General features: G+C 37.1%; 3 protein-coding genes across 3 annotated transcripts in view; 1 reads left to right on the plus strand and 2 right to left on the minus strand.

The window, feature by feature from the left end:
* The window catches only part of adcy2b (adenylate cyclase 2b (brain)), a 360,789-nt gene that overhangs the window by 254,165 nt on the left and 78,971 nt on the right, over window positions 1-27,653 (minus strand). The window lies entirely within an intron of this gene.
* On the minus strand, window positions 3,273-4,983 carry ndufs6 (NADH:ubiquinone oxidoreductase subunit S6). The gene is made up of 4 exons (XM_087785929.1): window positions 4,841-4,983; window positions 4,467-4,520; window positions 3,570-3,692; window positions 3,273-3,415 (listed from the first exon to the last, which is right to left on the minus strand). Exons 1-4 carry the CDS (start codon window positions 4,976-4,978, stop codon window positions 3,347-3,349), a joined length of 384 nt encoding a protein of 127 aa, XP_087642055.1. The 5' UTR covers window positions 4,979-4,983; the 3' UTR covers window positions 3,273-3,346.
* lpcat1 (lysophosphatidylcholine acyltransferase 1) lies at window positions 9,437-25,808 on the plus strand. The gene is made up of 14 exons (XM_087787510.1): window positions 9,437-9,554; window positions 18,295-18,434; window positions 18,541-18,755; window positions 19,709-19,821; window positions 20,055-20,115; window positions 21,202-21,260; window positions 22,832-22,866; window positions 23,156-23,210; window positions 23,301-23,383; window positions 23,455-23,580; window positions 24,555-24,708; window positions 24,904-25,002; window positions 25,084-25,225; window positions 25,294-25,808. Exons 1-14 carry the CDS (start codon window positions 9,468-9,470, stop codon window positions 25,416-25,418), a joined length of 1,494 nt encoding a protein of 497 aa, XP_087643636.1. The 5' UTR covers window positions 9,437-9,467; the 3' UTR covers window positions 25,419-25,808.

The following is a 27,653-nucleotide window of genomic DNA, read 5'->3' on the forward strand; positions in this document are numbered from 1 at the left end:
CCGCGTCTTCAGGCGTAATTGTCGGTTGGTTGCGATCAGTGTTAAAAAGTAGTAGAAGAAGAAGGTGTCGAGTGACCTGTTAGAGTGGCCTTTTATTGCTGCCAGTCCAGTGCTGTGTCTCTAATCGCATACTTCTCTTTGTGCACTGGCGGTTAGTATGCATCAGGATAGTGTACGTACTAATTAGTACGCAAATTCTCGACAGATAGTATGTGTCAAATCAGACAGTGCTGCTACGCACTAACCCGAAAATGACGCGACAGCTTCTTCTTCTACTTCTATTTAACGATGATTCAACCAGCTGTAGGAACTCTATCGACACCTGCTGGCAGCACGCTTGGATCAAGAAATATGAGAAACTAAATATTTGCAAGATATTTACGCCGGTGTAGGTACAATTTCGGTCCCCCCACTTTTTACGTGATGACGTCACACGCTGCATATGCGAAAGTCTCTTAAAAATATTTTTTATGGGTTAAAGAAACGTCAAGAGAATGTTTACATGACACTTTTTACCACACATAAAACATTTATATTGACAAAAAGACGATCTTTGTCAAAATAATCACTTTCAGTTCGTTAATTTCCTGAAATATTTTAAAGAGACATTCGCATATGCAGCGCGTGACATCGTCACGTAGGAAGTGGGGGGACCGATATTGTAGGGGGGACCGAAATTGTACCTACACCAGTATCAGCACCGAAGACATGTCATCCTCCTACTGATGGATGAAAATGCACCTGAAAATATTCACTCCATTTGAGTGGTAGTGACGTAACTTCCATTTACAACGTTGACATCACTAAGATGGCGGTCGTTTAGGGTAGAAATTTCGATCCTTACTCAATTTAGTGTCCATGCACTACATTGCGCATACTAGGAATTGAGACGCACTCAACTCAAGTAAGCAAGTATGTGATTTGAGACACAGTTCAAGGCACACCTGTCTAATATTCATGTTGTCTAATCAAAGCATCTTGATATGCCACAGATGGACAATCTCGGTAAAGGAGAAATGCTCACTACATTTGAGAGAACTGTGGGTATTTAGAATTTTCTTTATATCTTTGAGTTCATCTCATGAAAAATAGGAGCAAAAACGAAGTGTTTATGTTCAGTGTATGTATATAGAGCCTTTAATATTTAGACAAATGACAAATTTTCAATCCATCACATTGAAAAACGATTAGAAAAATGGTTTTAATAACCACGACAGGAAGCAGCTTCCGATAAAAAGATGCGACTGAGGTGGATTTCTGTTCCTTCTCAGAAAGACTCGACATATATGATGCTGTCAGAGACTACTGTGCTGGCAGACGCATTTAAGGCTGATAAATATTTCAAGAGAATCGTTAACTCCAGCTCAAACATTGAGCACAGTTCACATGCTCAGTTTCATCTGAAGACTCTGCCCCCGGCACTGCCTCCAACCCATCCACCAACCGCTCCTGAACCCGCTAACCGCAAGAGCAAGCAGCCGGGGTCGTCCGCCCGGCCCCGGCTCCTCATCCCCGACTCCAGATGAGGTTAAGTACTGCAGCGGTTGTAGATGCCACCAGGGCCAATTACATCAGGATGACTTGTCTTTCCCGACCTGAGATCCATGGTGTGGAAAATGTTGCTGCGCCGGCTGGATCAGCCACGACAGCGGAGGCTAGTTCTGTCTGCAGCCGGAGCCAAGTGCAGGGCCAATTTGGAATGCAGGGGTCCGTGGAGAATAGGCCTGATGAAATATACATATGATCTTCTTCAAACGCCGATTGTTCCGCGCTGCTGTGTCTTATCTGGCCCACTCCCTGCTGATGTTCCCCAGGTTTGAAGGAAGGTTCTCTCATCATTCATCTGCCTGGTGGTCGTCTCCTAACAGGTGATGTTTATTCTTCCAGGTGGCTCCTCAACATAAACCAAAGAACCTTTTGTTCACATAACCAAGAAGGTCCACTGAGACTGAGGAAGCTTCATGGGAAGTCTTAGTTAAGGGTCATGGCGAGGGAATTATCAGACTCACTTCATTGATTACACTTATTTTCTGTGTAGTTTTTTTCTCTACTTTGCCACTGTGACAACATTGCTTACTTTTAATTATTTTTAAATATTAACCTTAATGACTTAATAAATACGTTAAAACAATCAAATGATGAATCTGATGAAAACGGCACCCCCTGGTGGCCACAAGTACATAATTCATGTGGAAATAAAAAAAAAAAAATGTTTTAAGGTAATGATTACATTTTGCAAATAAGACGAAACCTTAACGTTTAATTATTAACATTTAATGCCATTTATATAATTTTCAAACCCTTCGAACGCTCACTATTTTCTATTTCATTTACAGTATATTACAATAATATTCATCATTATATTCATCCAATCCTTAAAACTCTTCACTGGCTTCCAGTTTCTTTCAGGATCAACTTAACCTAAAACCTAAAATTCTGGTTCTTACTTTCAGATCTATTCATGGTCAGGCTCCTCCTTACATCACTGATCTGATCCAGCCTTACACCCCAGCTCGGGCTCTGAGGTCTGTGGATCAGAATCTACTGATGGTTCCTCGCACACGGTTCAGAACCAGAGGAGAGAAATCCTTCCAGACTGTTGCTCCTAAGCTTTGGAACAATCTTCCTCTCCCTCTGTGTTTGATGGATCTACTGACTCTTTTAAGAAACATCTTAAGACGTTTCTATTTGTTCAGGCTTTTCCTTGATTTTCTGGAACTCCTGTTGTGTTATCAGTTTTATCTTGATCTTTAAAATATATACTTTATTGAATATTGTTTTGATTGTTTAAGCGCTTTGTGACCCTGGTCTCAAAAAGCGCTATATAAATAAATATTACTTACTTACATTATTCTCATTTATTCATTTTATATAAAAAAAAGTTTGTATACATATAACAAATTAACTGTTTTTTATAGACAGTGGATCGCTTAATGTTTTAAAAGAAATGCATTTGATAATTTTGTGGAAATTTAACTCAACTTATCTAGTTACATGTTGACATGTTTAAATCGCTTAACATGAACGCAATACTTCTGCAAATATCGCCCTCTGGCGCCCAGTTTAAGTATTGCGACCTCTCTCTTTATGTAATTTAAAATGTAAAGCAATAACAAAAAGACAACAAAAAATGTGGAATGAGATGTTAATAAAAACAGTCAAAATAAAGATTAGTCGATATTATTCTATGATACAGTTAAAATCCTATTTTGTTAATTGGAAATGCCTAAATTATTCAGTGTTAGTTGCTTCACAACAAAACTGATAAAACAAAGACTTCAGAGAGTTTTAATTTATTTACGAGTTAGTTATGTTTACACAGAAATACAGATGTCATAGGTTGCTCTCAATGGTGGTGTTTCTGCTTGAATTGAAGCCCACAGTAGCCGCACGTTCCTACTTTTGTGTCCTTATCCTGAGCAGATGAGAGAAAAAAGGAGATAATGTCAGAATCGACAAGGTGTGATCAGCTCTTACAAAGATGACACATTTGTTTAAACAAGTTGGACTCATTACTGTCGTTTATATTCACTCATTATTGACAGTTAAACAGTTCATTGAATACGTACCAGATTGATGTAGACTTTTGGGTGACCGAGAGCTCCACCGCCTCCATCACAGGACACAGACCGTGCTTCCAGTTCTGTCACCGGCTCTTCTGCCACCAACTTGATGGCAAAGTTCTTGTTTACCTGTTTGCGTAGATATGATTAGAACATGATTGACATAATTAGTTATGAGAACACTTGCTGGTCTAATGCAGACCAGACCTAAATCAATGTGGCCCGCACAAAGTCAGAGTATAAACAATGAAACACTATTTTGACAATTTTTATTTGGTGTTCCAATTGGATCAATTTAACTTGACCAACCTAACTTGATCAATTTAACTCAACTCATTTATAGTGAAAATCCCTCAAAATAAATATTTTCTAAAAATGAAATTGCATTTATAGCATATCGTCTTTGCTCTGTATACAATTCGGTGTATATCAAATGAATGCTAAGCTTTGGAACGATCTTCCTCTCCCTCTGTGTTTGATAGAGTCTACTGACTCCTTTAAGAAACATCTTAAGACATTTTTATTTGTTCAGGCTTTTCCCTGATTTTCTGGGACTCCTGTGTTGTTCTCGGTGTTATCTTGATCTTTTAAGTACATATTTTATTCAGTATTGTTTTGATTGTTCAAGCGCTTTGTGACCCAAGTCTGGAAAAGTGCTTTACAAAAAAAAAAGACTTACTTACTTACTTACTACTGAATGAACTAAACTTTGTAATACAGTAGATCTTTTTGCCTCACAGCCCTTTACAACTGTCAATGTACATACTGGTAAATTGCCCAGCCCTGGTCTAATGTATACTTTATTTTATTTCTATTATATTTACACCCTTTAGGCATTAAATAAAAACGAATTTGATGCAACGTTATGTTTAAATCATGACTACATCGCCAGACATAACATACCTCTTTCTGTCTAGTAACAAATCTTGCTCTCCTTGGATCCTTCTCGTCATATACCTTCGAAAAGAAGAAAATGACAGATTATTATGTAAGTATTATGTTGTGCAAAATGTTGTTAGCATCAATGTCAACATCAAACACCTTAGAAAAGAAGAAAATGACAGATTATTATGTGACTATTATGTTGTGCACAAATGTTGTTAGCATCAATGTCAACATCAAACATCTTAGAAAAGAAGAAGATGACAGATTATTATGTGACTATTATGTTGTGCACAAATGTTGTTAGCATCAATGTCAACATGCTAACATGGTAGCTAGTCGCTAACCGCGTCGCAGATGAACACACGAGAGACAAACGACATATTTAGACGTACCTGGCCTGTATGCGTGATGACCTCGCCGGTGCTGGAAACATCTACGCTGTGGTGGTACGCAGGGACCACCGTGACTCTCAAAGGTGCAAGAATCACTTTCTTACTGAAGGACAACACTCTGCCCACAGCGGCCGCCATGTTTACAATCTGTCCTTCCGAGCTGCCTGACCAGGTTATTTTAGCCCCGAGTATAGTCCGCCAGGCTGTTCCAACACAATAAGTTTAACCCACTCACAACCACACGCTCTCAACTGAATGTTTTGACTTTTATATACATACAGTTGACTATTGTTTCCAGAAAATGAACACACATCAAAACTAAACAAAATCTTAAAAAGTAGCTGACAGTCTAAACTCGGGGAATAAAAGTGAACCGGAAGCAGTTGTTCAAGCGAAGATCACCGCCATCGTGTTGGATTCAGACTATCGTTCGGTAAATTAATCTTTTACGTGTAAATGTATTTCACAAATGTCCTCGTGGCAGGGATTTATATCTTCAACGCTACTTATTCGCTAAAGACGCCAACGTAATGCTCGTGATATCCAGCTTCGTTGACAGGTCACGTTTTTCTCCTTGAGAATCCTCACAGCGACTGATAACAGATAGAAAACATTATTTCTGTTGTTTTAATCAAACGTGACCAACACATCAGCTTCTTAAACATAATCAATACAAAAGAATAAATCCAGTGAAAACAAAATGTATATTTCAGTCAATTATTATTTTTTGCATCACAGTTAACGTTAATTAAAGGTATTTCATCATTTTATACTGATTATTAACATGTTTGAATATATGTTTTTTAATAGATACAACATGGAATTGCATAGAAAAAAGGTTAACGAAAGGTGCTTTAAAAACCATAAGCCCATTAGTTGTTTTTTCAGTATTATGTACATGTAAAACATAATGATGACTATTGTATCTCATAGGGTTTCAGTGAGGCTTGAATAAAATATCATATTGGAGGTTTTTTTTTGGCATTAACAAGATTAAACTATGATTAAGTAAAGGTGAAATTCATATCAAGTATTGTTTTCTGTCATCCGTGTTTGCAGATTTCAGGTAATTAGAATTGAGCCAAGCATATAGGTTGTTTAAGCTCTTTTGTCTTATTTCTCTCTTTTATTTTATTTTAATTTCAATATTCTATTGTATTGTAAAATGTCATTCTTTTACTGTGTACTTTTTTTTGATCGTTTAAGCGCTTTGTGACCCTTGGTCTAGAAAAGCGCTCTATAAATATAAATTACTTACTTACTAGGGCTGTGAATTGGCAAGAATCTGGCGATACGATGCATATCACGATACATGTTTGACGATACAATATATTGCGATACTTTAGGAACAACTATATATTGTTTCTTTATTTAACACTTTTTCTGGCTTTTTCAACAAATAAATGAGCTAATACTTTCTCAAATCATATTTGAAAGTGGAAGTGCCTCTCAAAATATGAACCAGAATATGAACCAAAAATAAGCTTCTATTAACAATGAAGTGCATTAACGGTCTCGAACAACATGGAGCAACATTATCCAGTATCTGTCAGTGTTTCATTTCTAATTCAAGCCAAAATAATCCAAATTTCAGCTTTAAAAATATATTTATATTTAACATTTTACTTTAATTCAAAGTTATTTTATTTATTATTTTATGTAAAAACAAACAAAAAACATTTTGATCTTTGATCAACACGATTTAAAAGTAAGTTTGTGAAGCTTTTAACGGTGTTATCACTAAACTAAACTTGTCAAAAGTGTTTTTGTGTCAACATTGATCGTCCTGAAGTTTGTGGAATAAAAATATACCGGAGCATCCGCTGACGTCACACATTATACTAGTATTAAACACAAACTCTATTTATTGGATTGAGGTATATTCCAATGCTAAAGTCACCATTAATACTAACAAGAACGTTTGTTATTGTTGACTTTCATGCGTCCACTGAAAGTTTCTCTCGTCTCTACAGAACAGCAAAGTTAACTGCTTCTTTTTGTTTAATCCTACTTGTTTCTTCGATCTGCTCTTATCATTTGTTGTGATGCTTCTCTAGATACTTAATAAAGCTTGAATATCGATATAGTATCTGGAATAAAAATATCGCGGTTATATCGTTACAACTATATTTTCTTAAATCCCTAACTGCCACCAGCAAAAATCCAGTGTTGGGTTTACAACCTGGCAATAATAGATTCTGATTTATAGTTTTTACTTAATTTATTTTTCAGGTAATGATTGGTTTGTGAAATAATCATGCATCTTTGTTAAATGTTTCTTGTTTGTCTCTTACTGACAGGCTCTGAATCATGGCGTTCTCCCTGTTCAGGCAGATGGCTACCTGCCTGAGTCGTCAAGTGACACGGCTGACGCTGACCTCCTCACCCACCACGAGTGCCTTCAGAGGTCTTCACCAACTCACTGCCGCCCCTCACGCACTTCTGACTTCTACCAGAACTGGAGCGCTGCATCACGCACCAGCCGAGTCATCCGCCTCCTGTGGATCGTCTTTATTAGGACAATGTCAACACGTCTGCTGCGTCCAACCGTCGGCTGGAATGAAAACCAAGAGTGCTCTGAGGAGACGCTGCAAAGACTGTTTCTTTGTTCGGAGAAGAGGACACTTGTTTGTCTTTTGCAAGACGCACCCGAGACACAAGCAGAGGCAAGGCTGAACATGTAACGCTTGAAAGAAAATATTGATAGAAATCGCTACTTTAATTATTTGTAACGACCTCAACAAAAATATTTCATCTTCTTTCATTTTCACTGTGTGTTTATCCGACAACATTTGAAAATTAAAAATACTTGTAGAAAGTGTTTAAAATACACAATAAAAGTGACTAATCTAGAGTTACAAGTGTCATTATTCCTTTTAATGCATACATATTTCTTTATACTGTGACGAAGGTAACACAGAAGTTATTGTATTGTACTAATTTACATCGTCTCCACACTGACATTGTAAAACCCACGTTTAATTTTGATTAGATAAACAAAGGATTAATAAATGATCGATTTTTGAAAGGGTTATCCAAGATAAACAGTGGACGACTTACACCTTATCTGAACCGTGATTTGAAAGGTTTATTACACTTAAATAAACTAATACTTTGCCAAGACTGTAATACTGCCCTTTGATTTCTGTCCTTAAAAAAAAATCAGAGTAAACTATGAATGCCATTAAGTTTTCATGGGTGAAATTATAATGTTGAATGTATTATCAGAGTGGAACAAAGTTTAGGTAATAAACCTGACATCATTATTTGACATGTGTATTGCCATTTAATACAGAACAAACATTAAATAAAACCAACGTCATCATTTTTACCCCTTCAATAACACGAAAAACATAGAAAAGTTTGAAATAAATCAAGGCAAACGTACACTAACATTTTTTTGTATCGGTGTTTTAAAGGCAAGCCATTGAACATGTCATTTCGCTAAATTCCACGAGATGGCGCCATTATATCCACCTTCTTAACTTTTCCCCACAGACTGTATCATCGATGACTGTATCATCGCCTCGGAACGTTTTATTCTTGATTTTTTTAAGCTTGTGAGTTTTGCTAAAAAAAAGAAGGAGAAAGGTTGGTGACTTAAGGGAACCTTTATCCATTATCCCTTACAAAAATATGATATCTCTTAACCAAATTTTTGTATCTATTGATGTGATTTTAGTTCAACGTCGTGTTATTTATCAAGAAGACAAAATCACAATTATTAAAGCATGAAACAAAGAAGGGAACTGCAATAATGGTTAATGTTTATCGATGGTCTAACAAGAACCAGGAAACAAACGGATGAATGACCATGATTTGGTGACACATTGTTTGCTGACAAAACCAAACTATTATGTCATGAACCTGATACACTGAACACATCGACCTAAAGACTCTATTTGACTTTGGATGATTACTTTCATTCTAATAACTGAGTCACCATTACATTGAATTCACGTATGTCCTTTATTCCATTTAATGATCGAGCCTTTTAGAGTTTATTGACAAATATTTAAACTTTTAATACATGTTCTTTTTTTGGGGTAATTCCAGGAAAAAGCGTTAGAAGAAGTACTTTTGCTTGAGTAACTTCTCTTCCCCCCTGTGTTTGAACCATTTTTTGAAATACCTTTCGACGCGACATTTGAACGGGAACCAGAAAAACCAGACCCTCTTTAAACAACATTCTCGAAGTATGTTCCCTTCTTTCTAGTACACGTTATATTGCATACATCAAGGGCTCTCGTGGTATTTAAAGCAGGATGTTACACACCTCCTCGTTAAAGTCAATGCGCTGTGGTTTATTCCAAAAAATACTCCAGTTCCAAATTTCAAAATAAAAGTGCAGGCGTCTCTAGACACCGCTCTCTTATTTTGGCTAACTGACCATATCAATCATAGTGTGTCACTATCTTATAATGCTTTTAAAGTTCTTATGAATGATTACTGACTCATCTTAGCAAAGGGCGTACTTGATATTATTGCTTTTATTTTTAACCACCGGATTCACTCGTGTGTGGTATTTCGCGCTTACTCGCCGAACGACGCGACATCACCAGGGAAGCGCGTCCACACGCCAGTCACAGAAGACTGTCAACAAGCGCGCACTCCTGCGGTCACAACTATGAACTCCTCGGGCTGTCGACCCTCTCGGATGTGGCGGAACCCCTTCACGCACACGCCCCCATTGACCACCTTGGACAAAATAAAGGTAGGTTTTTTTTCCCTCCTCTATTCATAAGTCGTGTGTTGCACAACATTGGTAACATTATCAGATCTCCTCAACTCTTTTTTTCAATCATTTTTTAATGTCATCTCATGATGAAAATACAGTTGAAAGTTAGGAAATGTAGTCATGATGGTCGAGGATGACAACTTTCCTGTCACTCATGCATTCAAGAAGATGTTTCATCATCACTGCACTGACAGAATCACCAGGACAGAAAAAGAATCAAAGGGTTTGTAGAAGAAGTGGAAAAGTAGAAACTGATATAAATAGATATCCACAGACTTGATGTTGGGGGCGTGGAAAAAAATGAAAGATTTTGTTGACAGGTAGACTAATGAAAATCTCAGCTACAAACTCCCAGGGATTGTGTTCAGGATGTGAGGGAAAAAATGCATGAATAACTTCAGCAGAGACTGTGTCAACATGTACAATAAGGAGGCTCTTGAAGGAGAAAAGTTCTCCATGGTCGGTGAAACCAAGAGATGGTTGAGTGGAGTTTGAACGGTACAGTATATGCACAGAGAACAAAAGTTTCACTCAACATTCTGACAGTCACACAGGAGACATTCCAACATGACAATGATCCAAAACACAGATCTTATTATCTTCTCTGGGAAGATCTCACATGTGCAGATGACATATTGGCCCCTGTGTCTTCCTCATCCAGTTTATGTTAGGAAGAAGACAGAGGATATCTTAACCCCCCCACTCGATTATCATACATATATCATATGTGTAATAAACCGTACATATTTCTCTGGAAAAATGACGACATTTCTGAATATCAAATGTTTATTTTTCCAGTGTATATACTTGATAAGTGAATTTCAAATGACAATTGCATTTTATTTTATTCCTGCAATACCTTTAGTGACAACAATAATTCTCATAAATTATATTTAAAAACAATCTTTATCATTTCCAACTTGTCACTTTTATCTTGTTCTTTATGTTGACATTGATGTACTTGCATGACGGGTAATATTTCAATCAACAACCAAAACATTCGATAATAACATGTAAGTAGGTTGTAATTAGTATTTTATGTGCCGATTAAGAATAACCCTTTTATTTTATTTGTAATTATTTCATCAGTTATATTCCATACTGTGTTTCACAACACCACACAATAAAAAATCATGTGTTGTTTTTCAAAATACTGGCAATAAAACTTTTGGTTTATTCTGGTATTACTTCTATTTAATTAAGGATAGTGTTGAAAATGTTCTTATGACAAAGTAGTTATTTTCTCTGCTGTAATAAATCCATTAGGAAATATATAATATATATAATATGCCATTTAAAGGTTAAACGTATATTCAATGTAAAACTTAATTATACGCAACAGAACTACAGCCTTCCATCTTTAAACATATATATGGAACAGTTGTTTACATGAAGTTCGGGGACTGGGGGGAGAGTTAGAGTTGCCCACTACAACGTCAATACAAAGGATCAGGATGAACTGGTTTGACATTGGTTTGTAGAAGCTCCACTGCAGATGATGGTAAAGGTCCAGAGCAGTAACTATTTTCGCAATAATGTCTGGTTCTCACTTCTCTTCGAGTGTGTTGGCGAGGTGTGTTTTTCCACTTGAGTCATGTGCTGTTGACACACTGGAAACCCACATGTGCTCTTCCAGGATAGACGTCCTCAGAGCCCACAGGCTACAAGTGCTGTTTTGTTTCTTTATGTACTTTTGTTCGTGTAACTGCTCGATCATACGTGTCATACATGACCAGGTGCTAACAGATGGGTTAAGTGGCACTTTCATGTCATGATGATTCATTCATTGGTTGTTAAGTAAGTTGGTTGATCACATATGTTGGCATTTATTCAAATATATTTACTAAGTCTAGACTCCGAAAGAAACCCTGAGGACTTCAGGGGAAAGGAGCAGGTGGGAAGAAGACATCCATTCTGTCTTGGTTTAATTAACTTTATAATTTAAGTTTTTTGAGAACAAAAAGTTACCTTAAATAGTTAATAATACTGTTTCCATTCCAGCATAAGCTGTCGGTAGTTGAATTTCATTCACCAAATCCCTCATTGAATGCAACCCACTTGCGGACACAATTCCATGCAGATACACTTTATTTGTATATATATATTTTTTAAACTTTTTTGAAAAATATTTCGTCTTGATGAACTAAATGGTTTTAGCATTTTACTTAACTCAAGTTTTTATTCATCACCACCACCTGTTACATGGGTTTTGACTTCTTTTTATAACATAACAGCTCTGGTCTTGAACAGAATTGTCGAATCAGAACAGAGGAGGAAGGAATCAAACTCAATCATATTGATCTCTAATTGGAGGACTTGCACGTGACGCTTGACTTATTTGTATTAACACTAGGGGTGTGAGGAAAAAAAAAAATGGACACACCAATTTATATATTTGTTTCACGTTACTGTAACAATATTAGACACTATAGCAATGGCTATAAATGGTGGGCTGTCAACTCTTTTTTAATTTAAATCATAGTTCTTCTTTGGTTTGTAATTTAGTTAAATGTGTCTCAAATGAAACAACTTGATTTCTCATTTACAATTAACATACTTATTTTCACTGCATTTGTTCATTTTGGTGTTGCAATTTAACCTCTGGTCGCTAGACGGTAGCAGTCAACATCACATTCAGTGTCCCCCTAAAATCGCTCCGAAAACTATGCAAGTATATTGAAATTTATCTTATTAAATTGTATTTTAGGCTGATTATATTAGAATGACTGGTGCCGTGAGATGTACGTGTTGCCACAGCACAATCCTAAAATCATAGATTTAATCTATGAACTAGACAGGTTTCTTCTACTCTTTCTCCTTCCCTTATGAGAACAAGATGGACTTACAGAAGCAAAAGGTTGAGCCATTACTCAAACCTCAATCATTCATTTCCATCTTTGCTAACTTAAGAATGTGAGCCTGAGTTTCAGAGGAGCTGCTTCATGCAATGGTTTCTACTTCAACAGAGGAATGGAGGGAGTGGCAGCTGTTGAGGAAAATCGGTTTAAGTGAGAGGACAGTAGCTTTATCTTCACGATTCCAACAGTTTAAAGTTGAAAACAGGTTGCAAGAAACATGACTAGCTTGGTTGGTTCATCTCAGAGAACACCAAGGGCTAGTTATAGGTCGTTTACTGGTCTTCCAGGATCCACTCTTATCTTCTGACTCAGAGACTCTGAGCACTTGCTGGCTCTTTTGCCCTCATCTGTCCGTTCTTCCATGTGATTTATGAAGGCATGTGATGAGTCTTATCTCGTAGCGCTTGAAGATTTTGAAATGTCCAAACTGGCGGATCTACAGTTCTTTCCATTTCTTGCTAGTGTCATAACAGTGTACCAGCATGTTGTGGAAGCACAGCTCTATGTTTTTAAATGTTATCTTGCAGGTAAATTAAAAAAATGAGTCTTTGACCCATGTGACACTAACAGACTCTCCAGACTGGTCGCCCAGGCAAAGCTACGTAGTGACCTCATTAAAATAATAATGAGAGAGTTCTGCTGCGTCATAACTGTTCAAATTAAATAATTATTACATGAAAATATATAAAATTATAATGTCAACATTTTGCTCGGTACTGCTTTAACATAGAATGATTTTTACTTTTGAATAGTGCTGTCACCTTTTACCAACCTACCATCTACTCATCTGGTTTTAACTCCAACAATGAACACAAATGTTTAATGCAAACTATTCCTTGAAAAATAAGGCTGAGGGCGGCTACTTTTTTATTCACTGCATAACTCACTATTTATTGCTACATATATTCAATAAATGTTATTTAAAGTTACAAATAAGTTACCTCAAGACAATTAATATGTTAAATTACACCTCATGATCACATTAATCAAGCTTTTGCAGACGGTAAAACTCTCGGTGAGAGAGAAGGTACAGGAACCTTCAGTAAAAGCCAAACTTTTGTTTTGTTATGATAATAAATACCTCAACATATACCGGATAAATAATGGTTTTCGCTCAGGGCTTGTGTCAGGCTTCTGTATTTCTGTATGAGTAACTTACATGTGACGTTGTTTAAAAGAAAATCAAAGCTTTGACTATCTTTACTTGATTCTACAAGAGAGATTAACATCTTAAGAAGTGTTTGGCTTCAAATTCTTATCTTTCTTAAACACAATCCTAACCTGTGAACATAAAAAAGAGCTTGGAATGAGGAGTGGAGGCCTAGTGGTTGGTTGCCAATGCCTCATAATAAACAGTGTCCAATTTCAGATCTCACCTCAGGCCTTCTGCTGATAATATGTTCTTGTGTGCTTGTGGGTGTCCGTGCCAGTGTTTACCAACAGTTAAACTAGCCTGTAGTCATGTAAACGCTTCAATAGTTTTGGGGGAGACTTGACCAGTAGTCTTGCAGACATGGACACCTACAGGTGTTGGGATTATTTTCAGATTATTCCCTACTTTTTTAGAGCTATAGACAATAATGTGAATCCATTTTAATGTAGCGACTGGAGCTCAGTGGTCTTTGTTTAGATGTTTTTAAATGTCATTTTTGACGAAGATGAAGAGGAAGTCAACTGAGCTCCAGTCGCTTCATTAAAATTAACTTTAATTTCCTAAAAAGGAACAGATTACTCTGAAAATAATCCCAACCCTTAGTCGATGTGAGGGTGATCAGAAAAACAAGGTGAGTTTAATCTACACATGAAGTGTTTGAAAATAAACTGCATCACAGTTTGTTGTGTCAACCAGTCACTTGCTGAGCTCAGCAGAAAAAGGGGGACAGTTGTCATATATTTTTTCATTAAACTTGAAACTGCTTTACCTCAGTTTCTTTCATTAGGTTTATTCAATTTAATAAATCCATAAACCAGTTCTAATCCATGACAAGAAAGTTCTGCAGGAGGTCATAATGTTTCGGGTGATGGTTGGAACCGACATTATTGCGACAAGTTAAATCTTTTGTAGATGTTTTTAATCGTCCATCATGATCAGATGCTGTTGTGAACAAAGATATTGGCTCCAGTTTTTGCAATTAAAATAAAATTGGAATATCTCCCTCAAACCTGCCGGGAATCACACCCACATCCTGACCCAAGTCGGCAGCCGCTGGATCTCCCGGCCTCTGAGGAACAGACTCGGGTGTTGGGGAAGAAGCAAAGGGCGAGAGACTCATTGTAAATCAGCAGCATTATTTATTAATCCCGACCCGGGAGCGTGCACCTGCTGCAAGGAGGCGGCGAGGAAGGAAGAGGGTTTGGCACGAGAAGGGGGCGGGGAGCTAACTTATGGTTCCCCGGAGAGACGACAAAATGCATGTCAATGCATAGTAAGAGGAGAAGAGTGTGAGGACGGCGTAGGTTCGGTAGATCAAACGGACGCTGGTGAGAGATTGATGGGAGGATGTTGAGCTAAGAAGCTCTTCGGGGACCCTGGATGGCTGCTCTGAGAGCACAAGATCCCCTCGGGGGCTCCGGCTCTAGAGGATCCAAAAGTTTGTCAGAACACGTCCCTGGCAATTATTAGAACATCACTATTATCTTCCTTCTTTCCACACCTCACGTCACAAACGTACTTTGATCTTAATCCAGATCCTTTTTTTTTGTATTCGTTAATGGTTTAAACGCAGCAGAAGATTTACGTGGATGGATCAGATGCTGGTCTGGCATCAGGGTTCAAGAGTGCCAGAGATAAACAGAGAAGGTGGAGATCTTACATCAACGTTGATAAAGCGGAGATACAGACGTCATTGGACGACAGGGGACACATTTGCTCTTCCAGGAAAATATTTAGGACTTCAGATTAAGATGTTTTTAGATTTAATGGTCTTGGTTTCAAGTTTAATTTAACAAACTCAAAAGTCATTATAAATCATATTGTGAAAAAATTGTTGCTAAATCCTTTTTTATATTTGGTGCCCCATAAATGCATGAGCGCTTAATAGACTGACTCTTGCTATAGGACAAAGAAAAGATTATTAAATAGTTGTTTATCTCTGGACACTTTTATTTCAAACTCTGTTTTTGTCATGGTTGACTTCAATGAAGTGGAAATGCATGCTGGGTGCATTATGTGGGTAACAGTGCATTCCCTAGATTTAATATTCAAGGCTCGCACACGATGACATTTGTGTTGCTTCACGGCATAAGAAGCACACACATGATTCACATATAATATTGCTGTGAAGGCGAAAAAAACAAGCCTAAGAAGGACCAGGATGGAACCATAGGAAGCTAAAGTAAAACACAATTAATAAATGAAGAGATCAGTGATCATTTGTTTGTAAAACTTTCCTGAAGGAGGCAGCTTGTGATGCATCTGGGCTTCCTGTATTCCTGTGTCCCCTGAGCCAAGTCCCTTCACTCGCTAGTTGGACTGGCAGCTTTTGGGTTCAGGTGAATCGCAGACCCTGATCCAGATCCAGGACCATAGTTGTCTCTGCAGGATAGGAATACTCAGTCAACCTTAACATGGACTTTGATGCCATTAGTCTTGACCTGCTCCTGACCACAGGGAGTCATTAAAACAGTTTTTTTTAACTAACATACAACAATTAAACACCTTTTTAACAAGCTCCTGTTGATTGTTAAGTGGAACTTTATTTTTGGTCAAAAGTCCGACACAAAGACGCAAACACAATAGTAGACCTACAAAATACATGTTCATAATGATATGAAATAAAAAATACAGCCTAATTCATCTTAATCCTCATATGTTTTTGAATATAAAAACAAAGGGATGCACAGTTATTGACGACAGGAAGTGATGAGGATTTAAAATTAAACATGGATCAGACATGGATCGCCCATGTTCCTCTGACTCCACATTGAACCGGCCGAGACAGCTCATCCTCCAGAACTGTCCCTTCTTCTTATCAGCTACAGTTTCCACTGGATCAGCTTTGTTTATCAAGTGTTTTGGCAACATCAATCATTAGCACACCAGTTGGCCGATAGAGCATTAGTTAATGTATGATTTGTGTTCCCTGATCTAGATTCATAGTAGTATTTGAGTAAGCCAGCATTAGTGCAGATATTTGCCCTTTTACCCAAATCTTTTTTGTGTACTACTTCAATTGAAATTGAAAAAATTCAAACTCTCTCTGATTTCAATGTTTTCAATTTTAGCAAACAAATGCCAGTTCTTATGGTATATAAACAATGTCAATGCAATTTCTTTTCATTCACTTTGACCAATATTGCGATTGTAATTTGGCATGATTTTTTTTAAATTATTCACTGAAGAAAAGCAATTGATCGTGATAACATATGGCAATATTTGATACACAAGCATTCCTAATACTGTATCGATATTTAATAGCACAGTATCGATAAAAACATTTTTTTTCTCACAATTCTTATTCATAGTTATTTTATGGTTTATATTTCAATAGCGTGTGTATATAAGACAACCATACAATGTTTTATTTTACAATCAACACAGTATTCACAGCGTTTATTCATTTGTGTGGTGCAATTGAACCTCTGGCCACTAGTTGGCAACATTGGTAATTTCCTCTGTGCCAAAGTAACAACAAAACTGGCAAAATGACAGCTATGAGTGAAAAAGAAAGGATACACCAGGCTCCAGCAGCTTTTAAAGCTGATGTTCGGACTCATTTTGGCTGTAAAACTAAGTTTAAATCTAATTAAACACTGACAGATACTGGATATTGCATGTTGCTCCAGGTTGTATGCGACTGTTAATGCGCTTCATTCTTCATCGTTAATATTGATAAGTTTACATTTTTTGAAGCACTTTCCTACAAGGACTTTCACATTTAATAAGTGAAAGTATTTGCTCAATTCTTTGATGTAAAAGCCATAAGAAGTGTTGTTTCTTTAAAATAAACTATACATCGTTTTTCTTAAAGTATCACAATATATCATATCGTCACAAATGTATCGTGATATGTATCGTATCGCCAGATTCTTGCCAATACACAGTCCTAGTTAGGGGATGTGCCAAAATATTGTACCTCTCTGTACATCATGCATACTCTGGTGCTTAGTATCACGCAATATATAAAATATGATGATTTAAATATCTATTTCTCTAAAATGTTACATTCAAATGTAGTCGACATCGTCTAGAAGAGATCTGAAGAAGTCATTGATTTGAAATGTGGGAAATTACTTGTTTAATCGCATCTTTAACTTGCTTTTTATACATAGTTTGAAACCTTTTCACTCGGTGAAAAATATTATTTAAATAGATTATACAAATAATGACTGATGTCAAACATAAAAAAAACAACCAACAAGCATTTTAAACATTACCAATAAAACCGTGATTATGAAGGATTACAAGACAGACTGCTCATGATTTATTTAATATTATTTCCAGTATGAATACGTTGTCGGTGCTGTGGTGTTGTTAAAGTGATAGTTCACCCAAAATTAAAACTTCACTCACTTTCTACAAACCCTCATGTCGACTAAGGCTATAATTTTAAGAATTATTCGCTTCTTTTTTGGAAGAAATGTTATTAATTTGACCTTAAACAAGCTTCAAATATACACTTGTTTATTTGTTTTATTTGACTGTCTTCATAAACCAACATATTTACAGATTTACTTTTGAATGAACGATAAATATCTTGTTTTCAAGACAACTTTCACGACTTTGAATTGTGAATGCATATTATCTTCCTTCAAGGAATGTACAGAATGTCAGATGGACGTGATTATGGTTGTGAGGCGCCCGTGAAGCATACAAAAGAGAAACGACACCTGGCAACATTCCATCTCTTCTCCTTTAGATTGGACTGATGTCTGTGACGGTGTTTCCCATTCGTCTTCTTCTGGTGTCGTTCTTCATGCTGCTGGCGTGGCCCTTCGCCTTCGCCGCCACCGTGGGCCGGTCCGAAGGTGCGGTGGAACCACAGACCTGCTGGAGAAGGTTTGTTCTAGTTCAAGAAGCACTATTGTTTGTTGCAACAATTACACTTTTGACCATCAAGTCCACAATCAAAAGTCTTCAGTTGATCCACTGCTCTCTTCACTAGGGTGACGGACTTCTGTCTGAGGACTATCATGCGGGCCATGTGGTTCTGCGGAGGTTTCCACTGGATTACGGTGAAAGGGAAGCGTGCGTCGCCTGATGAAGCTCCCATAGTCATCGTGGCGCCGCACTCTGCCTACTTCGATGCCATCCCAGTCACCATGACCATGTGCTCGTTGGTAACTAAACTGGAGAGCAGGAGCGTTCCTCTCTGGGGGAGTGAGTCATGCTTTGCTCTCCTGCTTGATCATCCATGGAGCTCTCTTACAAATACTATATGTGTGCTTTCAATTGCAGCCCCTTAAAAACAATAACAGAATCTGTATTATGTTGGATTGGCACTAAAGCAGGAAATTAACATTAAATATATGAACTACTGTTATTTAAACTGGTTTGACGTGAAGATACAAAGTATATTTTACCTTCAAGCTGCAGTTTAATGTGTTAAAACAGAGCAGCCAGGGGCCACGTGCGGCCCTCATTGGGTTGGAGTAAAACTATACAACTGATTTGAAAATGATTCACCTGACAAACTGTTAGTAGTTACTTTTATTTATTTATTTATTTGTTATTTTGTTGGTTTCAAGGCTTGTCCTTTCATTTTAATGTGTTTTAATAAATTATATAGAAATAGAAAAACAGTTTTGAAAAATATAGTGCAGTCATATCTATTGGCCCTAGTTAGGATTGTTGTTTTTTATAAACTTTATGTTTGTGTGGCCCCTTTAATTACCCCAAAAAGTCAAATACACTTTGGGCAGATTTAACAGTTTTGCATGTAGTAAAATCTAAAGCTGTGTTTTGTTGGTTAGGTTAAACAATGTTCTATGAGTATGTATACCCTTCCCTTAGCTCATACCTTTTATTTACTAAAAAATATATGAACAATAAAAAACTTTTTCCACTTTAAATATAATTTCTCAAATATGACATGAACTCCAAAAAATACATATTGTTAATATACACCAGCTTTCTCTCTTAAACGTTTTTAAAAACTAATTTAAAAAGGTTTTCCTCTTCTATGTTAGTTTGTGTGTGCAATCTTGGTACCTCAGCGACAGTCCATGGTTTAGCCCCACACAAAACGCAAAAATTATTAGAAACTTGTAAATTCCCTAACCTCAGTGTGTTTCTCGCTATAATAGATTGTTTTGTTCTCTCTTTCTCTCCAGCTCTGATCAGCTACATCAGGCCAGTGTTGGTGTTTCGCTCCGACCCGGACTCCAGGAGGAAGACGGTGGTTGAGATTCAAAGGAGGGCTGGTTCTGGAGGAGAATGGCCTCAGGTATCAGATTCACATGTCGAGGAGATTTCTTTTCAACTAAACAATGACATACAACAACGATCTCCCGCACAACACTGTGTAAAATAGTGTTTGAAAAACAGAAACAATTCAGTCACTTCCTTTATGTCGTCTCCTTCCATGGATTGGTTCTCTGCCAACTTCCTCTCGCTGAATTCCTATTCTTGAAAAGGCGGACTTTAATGAATTCATTTATTTTTTCTCCATTTTTCCAGGTCATGATCTACCCGGAGGGGACTTGCACCAACAGGTCCGGCCTCATACAGTTCAAGCCCGGTCAGTGTTTCAGTTCAGATGCCAGTGGATTGTGATGCAGTGATGTTTGCACACCTTGAACTCCACTGACCTTCTGTGTATATCGTCAACAATCAAGTCTTTATTTAGGTTAAGATAACAAATATCAAGCTGGACTTCAGAAGGAAGAGATAATTGTGTGTCTTTTTTTATGTGCGTGTGTGTGTGTGCATTTTAAATGGCTTATGCACACTTTCTTTCCAAGATGACGTTTTAGCATATGTTGCTAAGTACAATTAAAAGAAAAGTTTTATTAGGCATATTTTGTTGCCTTTTATCATGCATATTAAATCATTTTGACTTACTAAAGTAAAAATGTTTTCTTTACCCTTGAATTAATGGTTTAAGACGAGTAAAAGTGCCTGCAATCTTGAGCTGTTGTTATACTAATAAATCTTTATTTTCCTGTAATACATGTGCTTTTCAGCAGCACTACTTATTTTGTACATCATCAACGACACTGGTTGTGCGATCGAATAGTAACTGGTGTGGGTATCATGTGACTAGCAGAAAGAAAATAAACCATTGACTTAAAAGCACTATTTTATCAGGACAATACCACAGCTGTTGATGTAACTTAAGTGGTTATTATCAAGTCAAACACATCACTTATTGTATTTATCCAAATAAATGTACCATTATTGTAACAGTTTAAGTTCAAGTTCAAGTTCAAGTTCTTTTATTTGTCAAATATACATGTATTAAGACATACAGCATAAATTAAATTGCGGTCCTCTCAGACCCATGATGCAAAACAAGAAGTAAACAATAAAAAGGACATTAAAAATAAAATAAATAAAATAAATAAAATAAATAAAATAAATAAAATAAATAAAATAAATTAAAATAAATTAAAATAAATAAAATAAATAAAATAAATAAAATAAATAAAATAATCAACACAACTTAAATAATCAACTAATAAACAGAATATAAACATAAAACAACAGGTATTAAACCAACAAGATATTGTAGAAACAAGGTGCTCTTATCATTTGTTCTGTTAATGTGTAGCTCTGATGTCAGCAACATTGTGTTAATAAAGTTTTTTTCCCTCCTAAATTCCAGGTGCATTCATCCCTGGTCTCCCAGTGCAGCCGGTGGTTCTACGCTACCCAAACCGTCTGGTGAGCATTCAACTACCAACCACACGCCTCCTGTTTTCTCTTAAAAAGAAAAAAGGGAAAAGGACTTGTTGGATAACTTGACACCTTTTCATTGTCTTTTCTGTCTCTTTGAAGTTATTCAAGGTTTCACCGCCTCACTCTAAAACTGTGATGTAATGTGCGTGTCGAGGCTGATATTTCATCCCCATTTCGTCGCACACACCTGCAGGGTGTCACCTCTATCTCCATGGAAGATCATGCTATCTTTATTACTCAAGTGCTTTTAATCGAAGCTACTGGATTATTACAGGAGATAAAACTTTATCGGCTCGTCCTGATAGCATTACCACAACAGGTGGATGCACACAACAAACACACACTCACAGTATCAGGTTTATTACTCATTATGGCGACCAGGTCTCTCATTGCATGGCTCTTTTTTCTGAGACGATGACTTCATTCTTCCTTCTGCACCGTTGTCAAGGTCTGACATAGTCCTGGTTACAGTTACAATTACGTCATTTGATAAAGAAGGATTTGCAAAGAAGTTTTTGTCTACACATTTACACAAAAATGTTTATTTCAAAAGTATTATATTAGCAAAACAGATGTATGTAAAGAAAACGATGCTTGCAAAAGTACATAAAGGGACATTTCTGAAGGTCATTTGTCGACCAAAACATACACAAATGGATACTTAAAGTGTTGTGTTTTTTATTTAGCATATTTTCACAACAACCGTCTTTATTGGTGCAGCATTCTGACCTGACAAAAAGTGTCCACCTGCTCACTAAACTGCTTGTACGGCAGCGAGTCAGAGACGGCGATTTTATTTATTTAAATCAGACTTCCTGGAATGAATGAATGAATGAATTGTTTATTTCAGGCATGACAGCCTTCATATTTCCTTATTTCTTCATATTTCACATGGGAATAGAAGAACTAACCAAACAAAAAAACATAATTTAATAAAGTCCGAGCTTAAAAACCCACCTATCGAAATCTTTGGAACATTGCCTTCAGTAAACCCCTGTGTTATCCCAAAGTCCTTAAAACAAATGTGTTTGTGGTATTCCTTGTGTTGTCTCTGGGTCAAGGTGACAACTTCCACCACTGCATGTGTATTCATGGAAGGTCTGATGATAATGTTAAACACAAGGGTTATAAAAATGAAATTGGAAAAGTGAAAAAAATGGATATAATACATAGACGAATAAATAATATGCTTTATTACATGGATGGATGGATGTATGGATGGATGGATGGATGGATGGACGGACAGACAACAGACAGATAGATAGATAGATTTTGGAAAAATAAATAAGCTCTCTATAACACACATGTGACACAACAGAAAACAAATCTTTAGAGCTTTATCTTCATATTAAAGAAAAAAAAACTTGGAAAATGTTTCCGTCAGTGGTTTTGCTGTTGGTATGATAATACATGTAAGTACATTAAATAAAAAGGCATGTAAAACATAGATGAGTAAAAAAAAATGCTTTATTAAATATAAATGATCAAAAGAAAATAAAAGGTATTTCAGAGTTTATTGTAAAGTTGATTGTTTTTTTTGTTCTATTTTTGAACAGGACACTTACACATGGACATGGCAAGGGCCTGGAGGGTAATTGGAGCACACACGTGTACATTTACACACTCATTTAAATACACACTCACACACACACAAACTTCCCAAACTGGTTCTCCAACTTCCCCTTCAGAGACATCTTATGTGGTATTTGTTACAAGTAAACACGATTGTCCTACCAGCGTGTCATTCAACGGATCCAATACTTAACTTAACACGTTTAACTTTGAATGCATATTAAATTCAAACAACACAGTGACATTTATTTTGTGTGAGTGTCAATATAAAAGTAAAATAAAATGTGAAGACATTTTGTGTTCTGCAGGTTCAAGATTCTTTGGCTGACTCTGTGTCAACTTTACACTAACTTAGAAATCGAGGTGAGCAGTATTTAAGTATTGTGTTGTCAATGTTTTCATCTGTGTGACACACACACACTCCTCTTGATACTGAACCACATTTTGCAACAGTTCCTGCCTGTTTACACTCCGTCTGAGGCAGAGAAGGAAAACCCGACTCTGTTTGCCAACAATGTCAGGAAGGTGATGGCGAAGTAAGTGTGTTTGTGCACAGATTCTGATGCCATTTATGGATTTACATGGAGGTACTTTGTTTGTGTGCCAGAGCTTTAGAGATGCCACTCTTGGAGATCTCACTGGAGGATCGGGACATCTGCTTGTCCAGCGGTCCTTTGAGCATATTTGATCTGAGCAGCCTGCTGGAGTTGAACCAGCTGGTGGGCAGGTTGGGGTGAGTTCACCGATGAACTGGAGCGTTGGGTGGACGACACCTGTCGTCTGGTGTGAGGCGAGGTTTACTGATTCTATACTGTGTTTTTGGCACCATCTAGTGGAGAAAATACATCTCACTGTTGTACTGTTCACGAAATAATGTTAATTCGGTTCAGTAACGTCGATAATAAATACGCAACCAGCGGATAAAAAAGTAAATTATTATTATTATTATTATTTTTTAAACTCATTTGACATGTTTAAGGTGTGTTTAACAAAGAATAACATTAGATGAGTATTTTTGCATATATTAAATGCATGAATCCATTTGAATGTGATAATAATATATTGTTATCCTGATTTCCGTGGGCAGATCTTTTTAATTTACTCTATTTATTACAAAACGCATGTTTTTTTCATTTATGTGACCTTAATTTGATTTAAGAAATTGTAGTCTTGAATAAAATAATTACAATTTAAATCTTCAAAATATATTAACCTTTTATGGTGTCGTTAAGTCACAATGGCTGGATCTGGCCTAGTTATAGACTTGTTATTCAGATCTTGGCGCCTGCAAGGGTTTGAGTGATGACTTCAGCTGAATGTGGTGTCAGTAAAATAAACAGTGACTTTGTAATGGCTAAAACACGTTAGTGTTAAGGAATGGCATGTTAAACTGTAAAACGGTGTTGAATCCTGATTGTTATATTAGAAAATATTGTTTACAAAATGTAGTATAGAGCATCATTTAAACTAAAATAATAAATATTTAGTTCAAAAATTGTATGTTGAATATTCATCGAGTTCTTGGAAAAAATGACTAAAGATTGAGAGAAAGATAAGGTCAGATCTCAGCATGAGTGATAAACACTGCCCTCTAGTGGTAATGGCGAGACTCAGCATCCACAAGCGATGCATTTCTTTCCATTTGTAGAATTAATCCATCTATAAAATACGTTTTAATGTTACATGTGGTGCTCCCGTCATCTACAGGCTGAGGTCAAAAACCTCTGACAAGGTGCTCGAGGAGATGGCTGGCCGAGCCAGAGAGCTTCACGGGAGGAAGTTCAGCGTGGAAGACTTTGCTCAATTCCTCAGCCTGCCACCAACAGACATGCTCTCGCAAGTCCACAGACTCTTTGACCAGGTGATCCTTGCTATTGCCATGTGGACGGTTCTTTGTGTTGTTAGTTGTAACACGAGCAATAATAAACCAGAATTTAAGAAACAACAAATGGTATAATGTCAGGGTTTTTAAAAGACGGCTTTACAATCTACCATCCGTAGTCCTCTTCAGATGTATGACGTAAAGATATGTTTACCTTTCATCTCAACTATCTAGAGAGGTGATGGTCTGATAGACGTCCGGCACTACATCATCGCTCTCTCGACCATCCGTAGACCCTCTCGGTCCATGGAAACTCTCCGACTGGCCTTCAAGGTGAACTTGTTCTTCAGACAGCGTAACTTTATCAAATGTCCCCTCGTGTTGTTAGCGTTGAATTTGTGTTGTTATGTCCAGATGTATGAAGGCGATCACAGCGGAGAGGTCGAGGAGCAAGACCTCGCTAGCATCCTGGAGATCATGCTGGGCGTGCGGGAGGTCACCCTGGACGCCATGTTTCGAGAGCTGGACAGACCTCTAAAGAGGAAGATCACATACGGTAGGTCGTGTTTGCAACAATGTCTTTTCTTGTTAATTAACATTTTCTCTCCTCGTCTTGTCTTGCAGATGATTTTGCCATCGTTTTACAGAGGCATCCTCAATTTGTCCAACAGCTTCTAGATTTTAAAAATCATCCACAGACATTCTCTAATGGACACAACCAAGACAAGGACAAGGACAAGGACAAGTGATTTAATCACAGATGGACTTTTTTTTTCTAATGAAGTGGAATGTTGGTAAAGTTTTTTAAGTGAATGATTGATTTTATTTTTTTGATGGACATTATGGTCTGCCATGTCTCAGGTATACAAACCTAAAGCCCTCAAGCTGCTAAATCTACTCCACCAAAATGGAAACTGGAAAATTCTATTTTAATGTAAAATAAAAACGGTTTGATGAGAATAACTGATATGAAGAAAGAATATTCTCACAAACATAAGTGATTTGGTAAATATTCATGTAATATGTTTTTCTTTGCAATTTAAATAACAATAATAATACTTTATTATTAGTACATTACTATATTAAAAATAATGTTGTGTAAACTATCTACAGGTTGTGCACTTTTTTGACAACTATTGCCTGAGAAATAAAGTTTATCAAAGAAACAAAAACATTTGGAGGAAGTGTTTTAATATTTGTTATTAGAATCTACAGAATCTACCGATTTTTTTTTATTCTGCTTTCATTTTATAACTTGCTCCTAAGCTTTGGAACCATCTTCATCTCCCTCTGCGATTAATGGATCTAGTGACTCCTTCAAGAAACATCTTAAGACATTTTTATTCGTGCAGACTTTTCCTTTATTCTCTGAGACTCCTGTGTTTGTCTCTATGTTGTCTTGATCTTTTAAGCATATATTTTATTGGTTATTGTTTTGATTGTTTAAGCGCTTTGTGATCCTGGTCTCGAAAAGCGCTATACAAATATAAATTACTTACATTTATTCGCTGAAACCTCACTGGGTCGTTGCTGCTCGGTGACCACAAGGGTGCGCCAGAGGCCAGGGTTACACCCTTGAAGCGGCGGTATGCATCAGTGGTCACCTGACAGACAGGCAGAGCATTACCTCACCCTTCCTCTCATCCCTCCAGGTAAAAATAGACAGATTAAGTCTGCGGCTTGATGAGTGAATCCTGTGGAGAGGAGGTGTGGGAGCTGACGAGAGAGAGAGAGAGAGAGAGAGAGAGAGAGAGGGATGGGGATGGAGGACAGACGCTAAATAGATCGTTCTGCTCCAAATCCAATTCCTAATAGCTGGAGGGAGGGATGGGTGGGAGGGAGAGGAAACAGTGAAGGAACTAAAAGAGGAGGGGAGGGAGTAGATATCACGTTGAACAATTAAGAGCTGCCCTCGGGGTCTTTAAAAAAGAAGCTTTGATGAGAACATAAATTGCTTACTGAGCAACCGTCTCTGTGGAGTCTCTACGACTTCTACCTCTGAGGAGAAGTCACCAGTGGCGTCTTTCGTTTGACCTTTGATCCGTTCTTAAAGTGCTGAGTCTTTTTTGTGTGTCTGTATCCTGATACAGACGATGCGGTATCATGATACAGTTTGAAAGGCCGCTAGATGGAACTCTCGGTTCACAAATGATGCCAGGTTTCATTAAATTAGAAGATCAGAGCCACAGATTATAAAGCAGAGAGTGACATCTAGTGGCCTTTCAAAATAAGACACTGTATAGTGATACAACCGATGCTGTATCATGAGGCCTCATTGACCGATCAGTACACTAGCTGCATGTTTGTACCAGTGGCTCCATCAAGTTTGCAATGATGGGACGGTGAAGCTTCATGAAACAGTGACGTCATGGTAAGAGAGCAAATGGCTTTTTAACTATTTGTTTTTATGAACCTTTAACCAAGTTTCAAACAGAAAACACCTCCTTAGTTAATTGATCCAATCTTCATTAATCGTGGACATCTATAACTTATTTTACATTTAGTGACGGGATGATGATGCACTGAAGCCTTGTCCTAATTTGAGAGCTAAATAGGAAACATCCTCAGTTTATAAACATATATATATTTTTATGAAAATAATAATTAGAAACCAAAGATGATCTGATCTCTGAACCATATGACACTGCTTCATGAGGCTTCATGAAGCTTCATGAGGCTTCATGATGCTTCATGAGGCTTCATGAGGCTTCAGGGGACCATCAACACATTATTTGATGAGTCAATGTGACTGCTGTGAGGTCCAGTCAAGCCAGAAGACAGAATATGTACAAATATTGCTGATAGATAATTTATTTGTGACCCGGCGAGGGCAGTTAGTATTGATGAGAGAGAGTGCCATCTATTGGTCTCTGAAAATAAGAAGTAGTTAGACTTATATTTGTCCTCCAACAGTCAAAATGAGGATTTAGGAACAGTGTTGCAAACTGTACCGTGACCTTCCATCTACTCCGGAACACGTGTCA

Source organism: Callionymus lyra, chromosome 3 (assembly GCF_982586985.1).
Source record: "Callionymus lyra chromosome 3, fCalLyr1.hap1.1, whole genome shotgun sequence".
NCBI classification, from domain to species: Eukaryota; Metazoa; Chordata; class Actinopteri; order Syngnathiformes; family Callionymidae; genus Callionymus; species Callionymus lyra.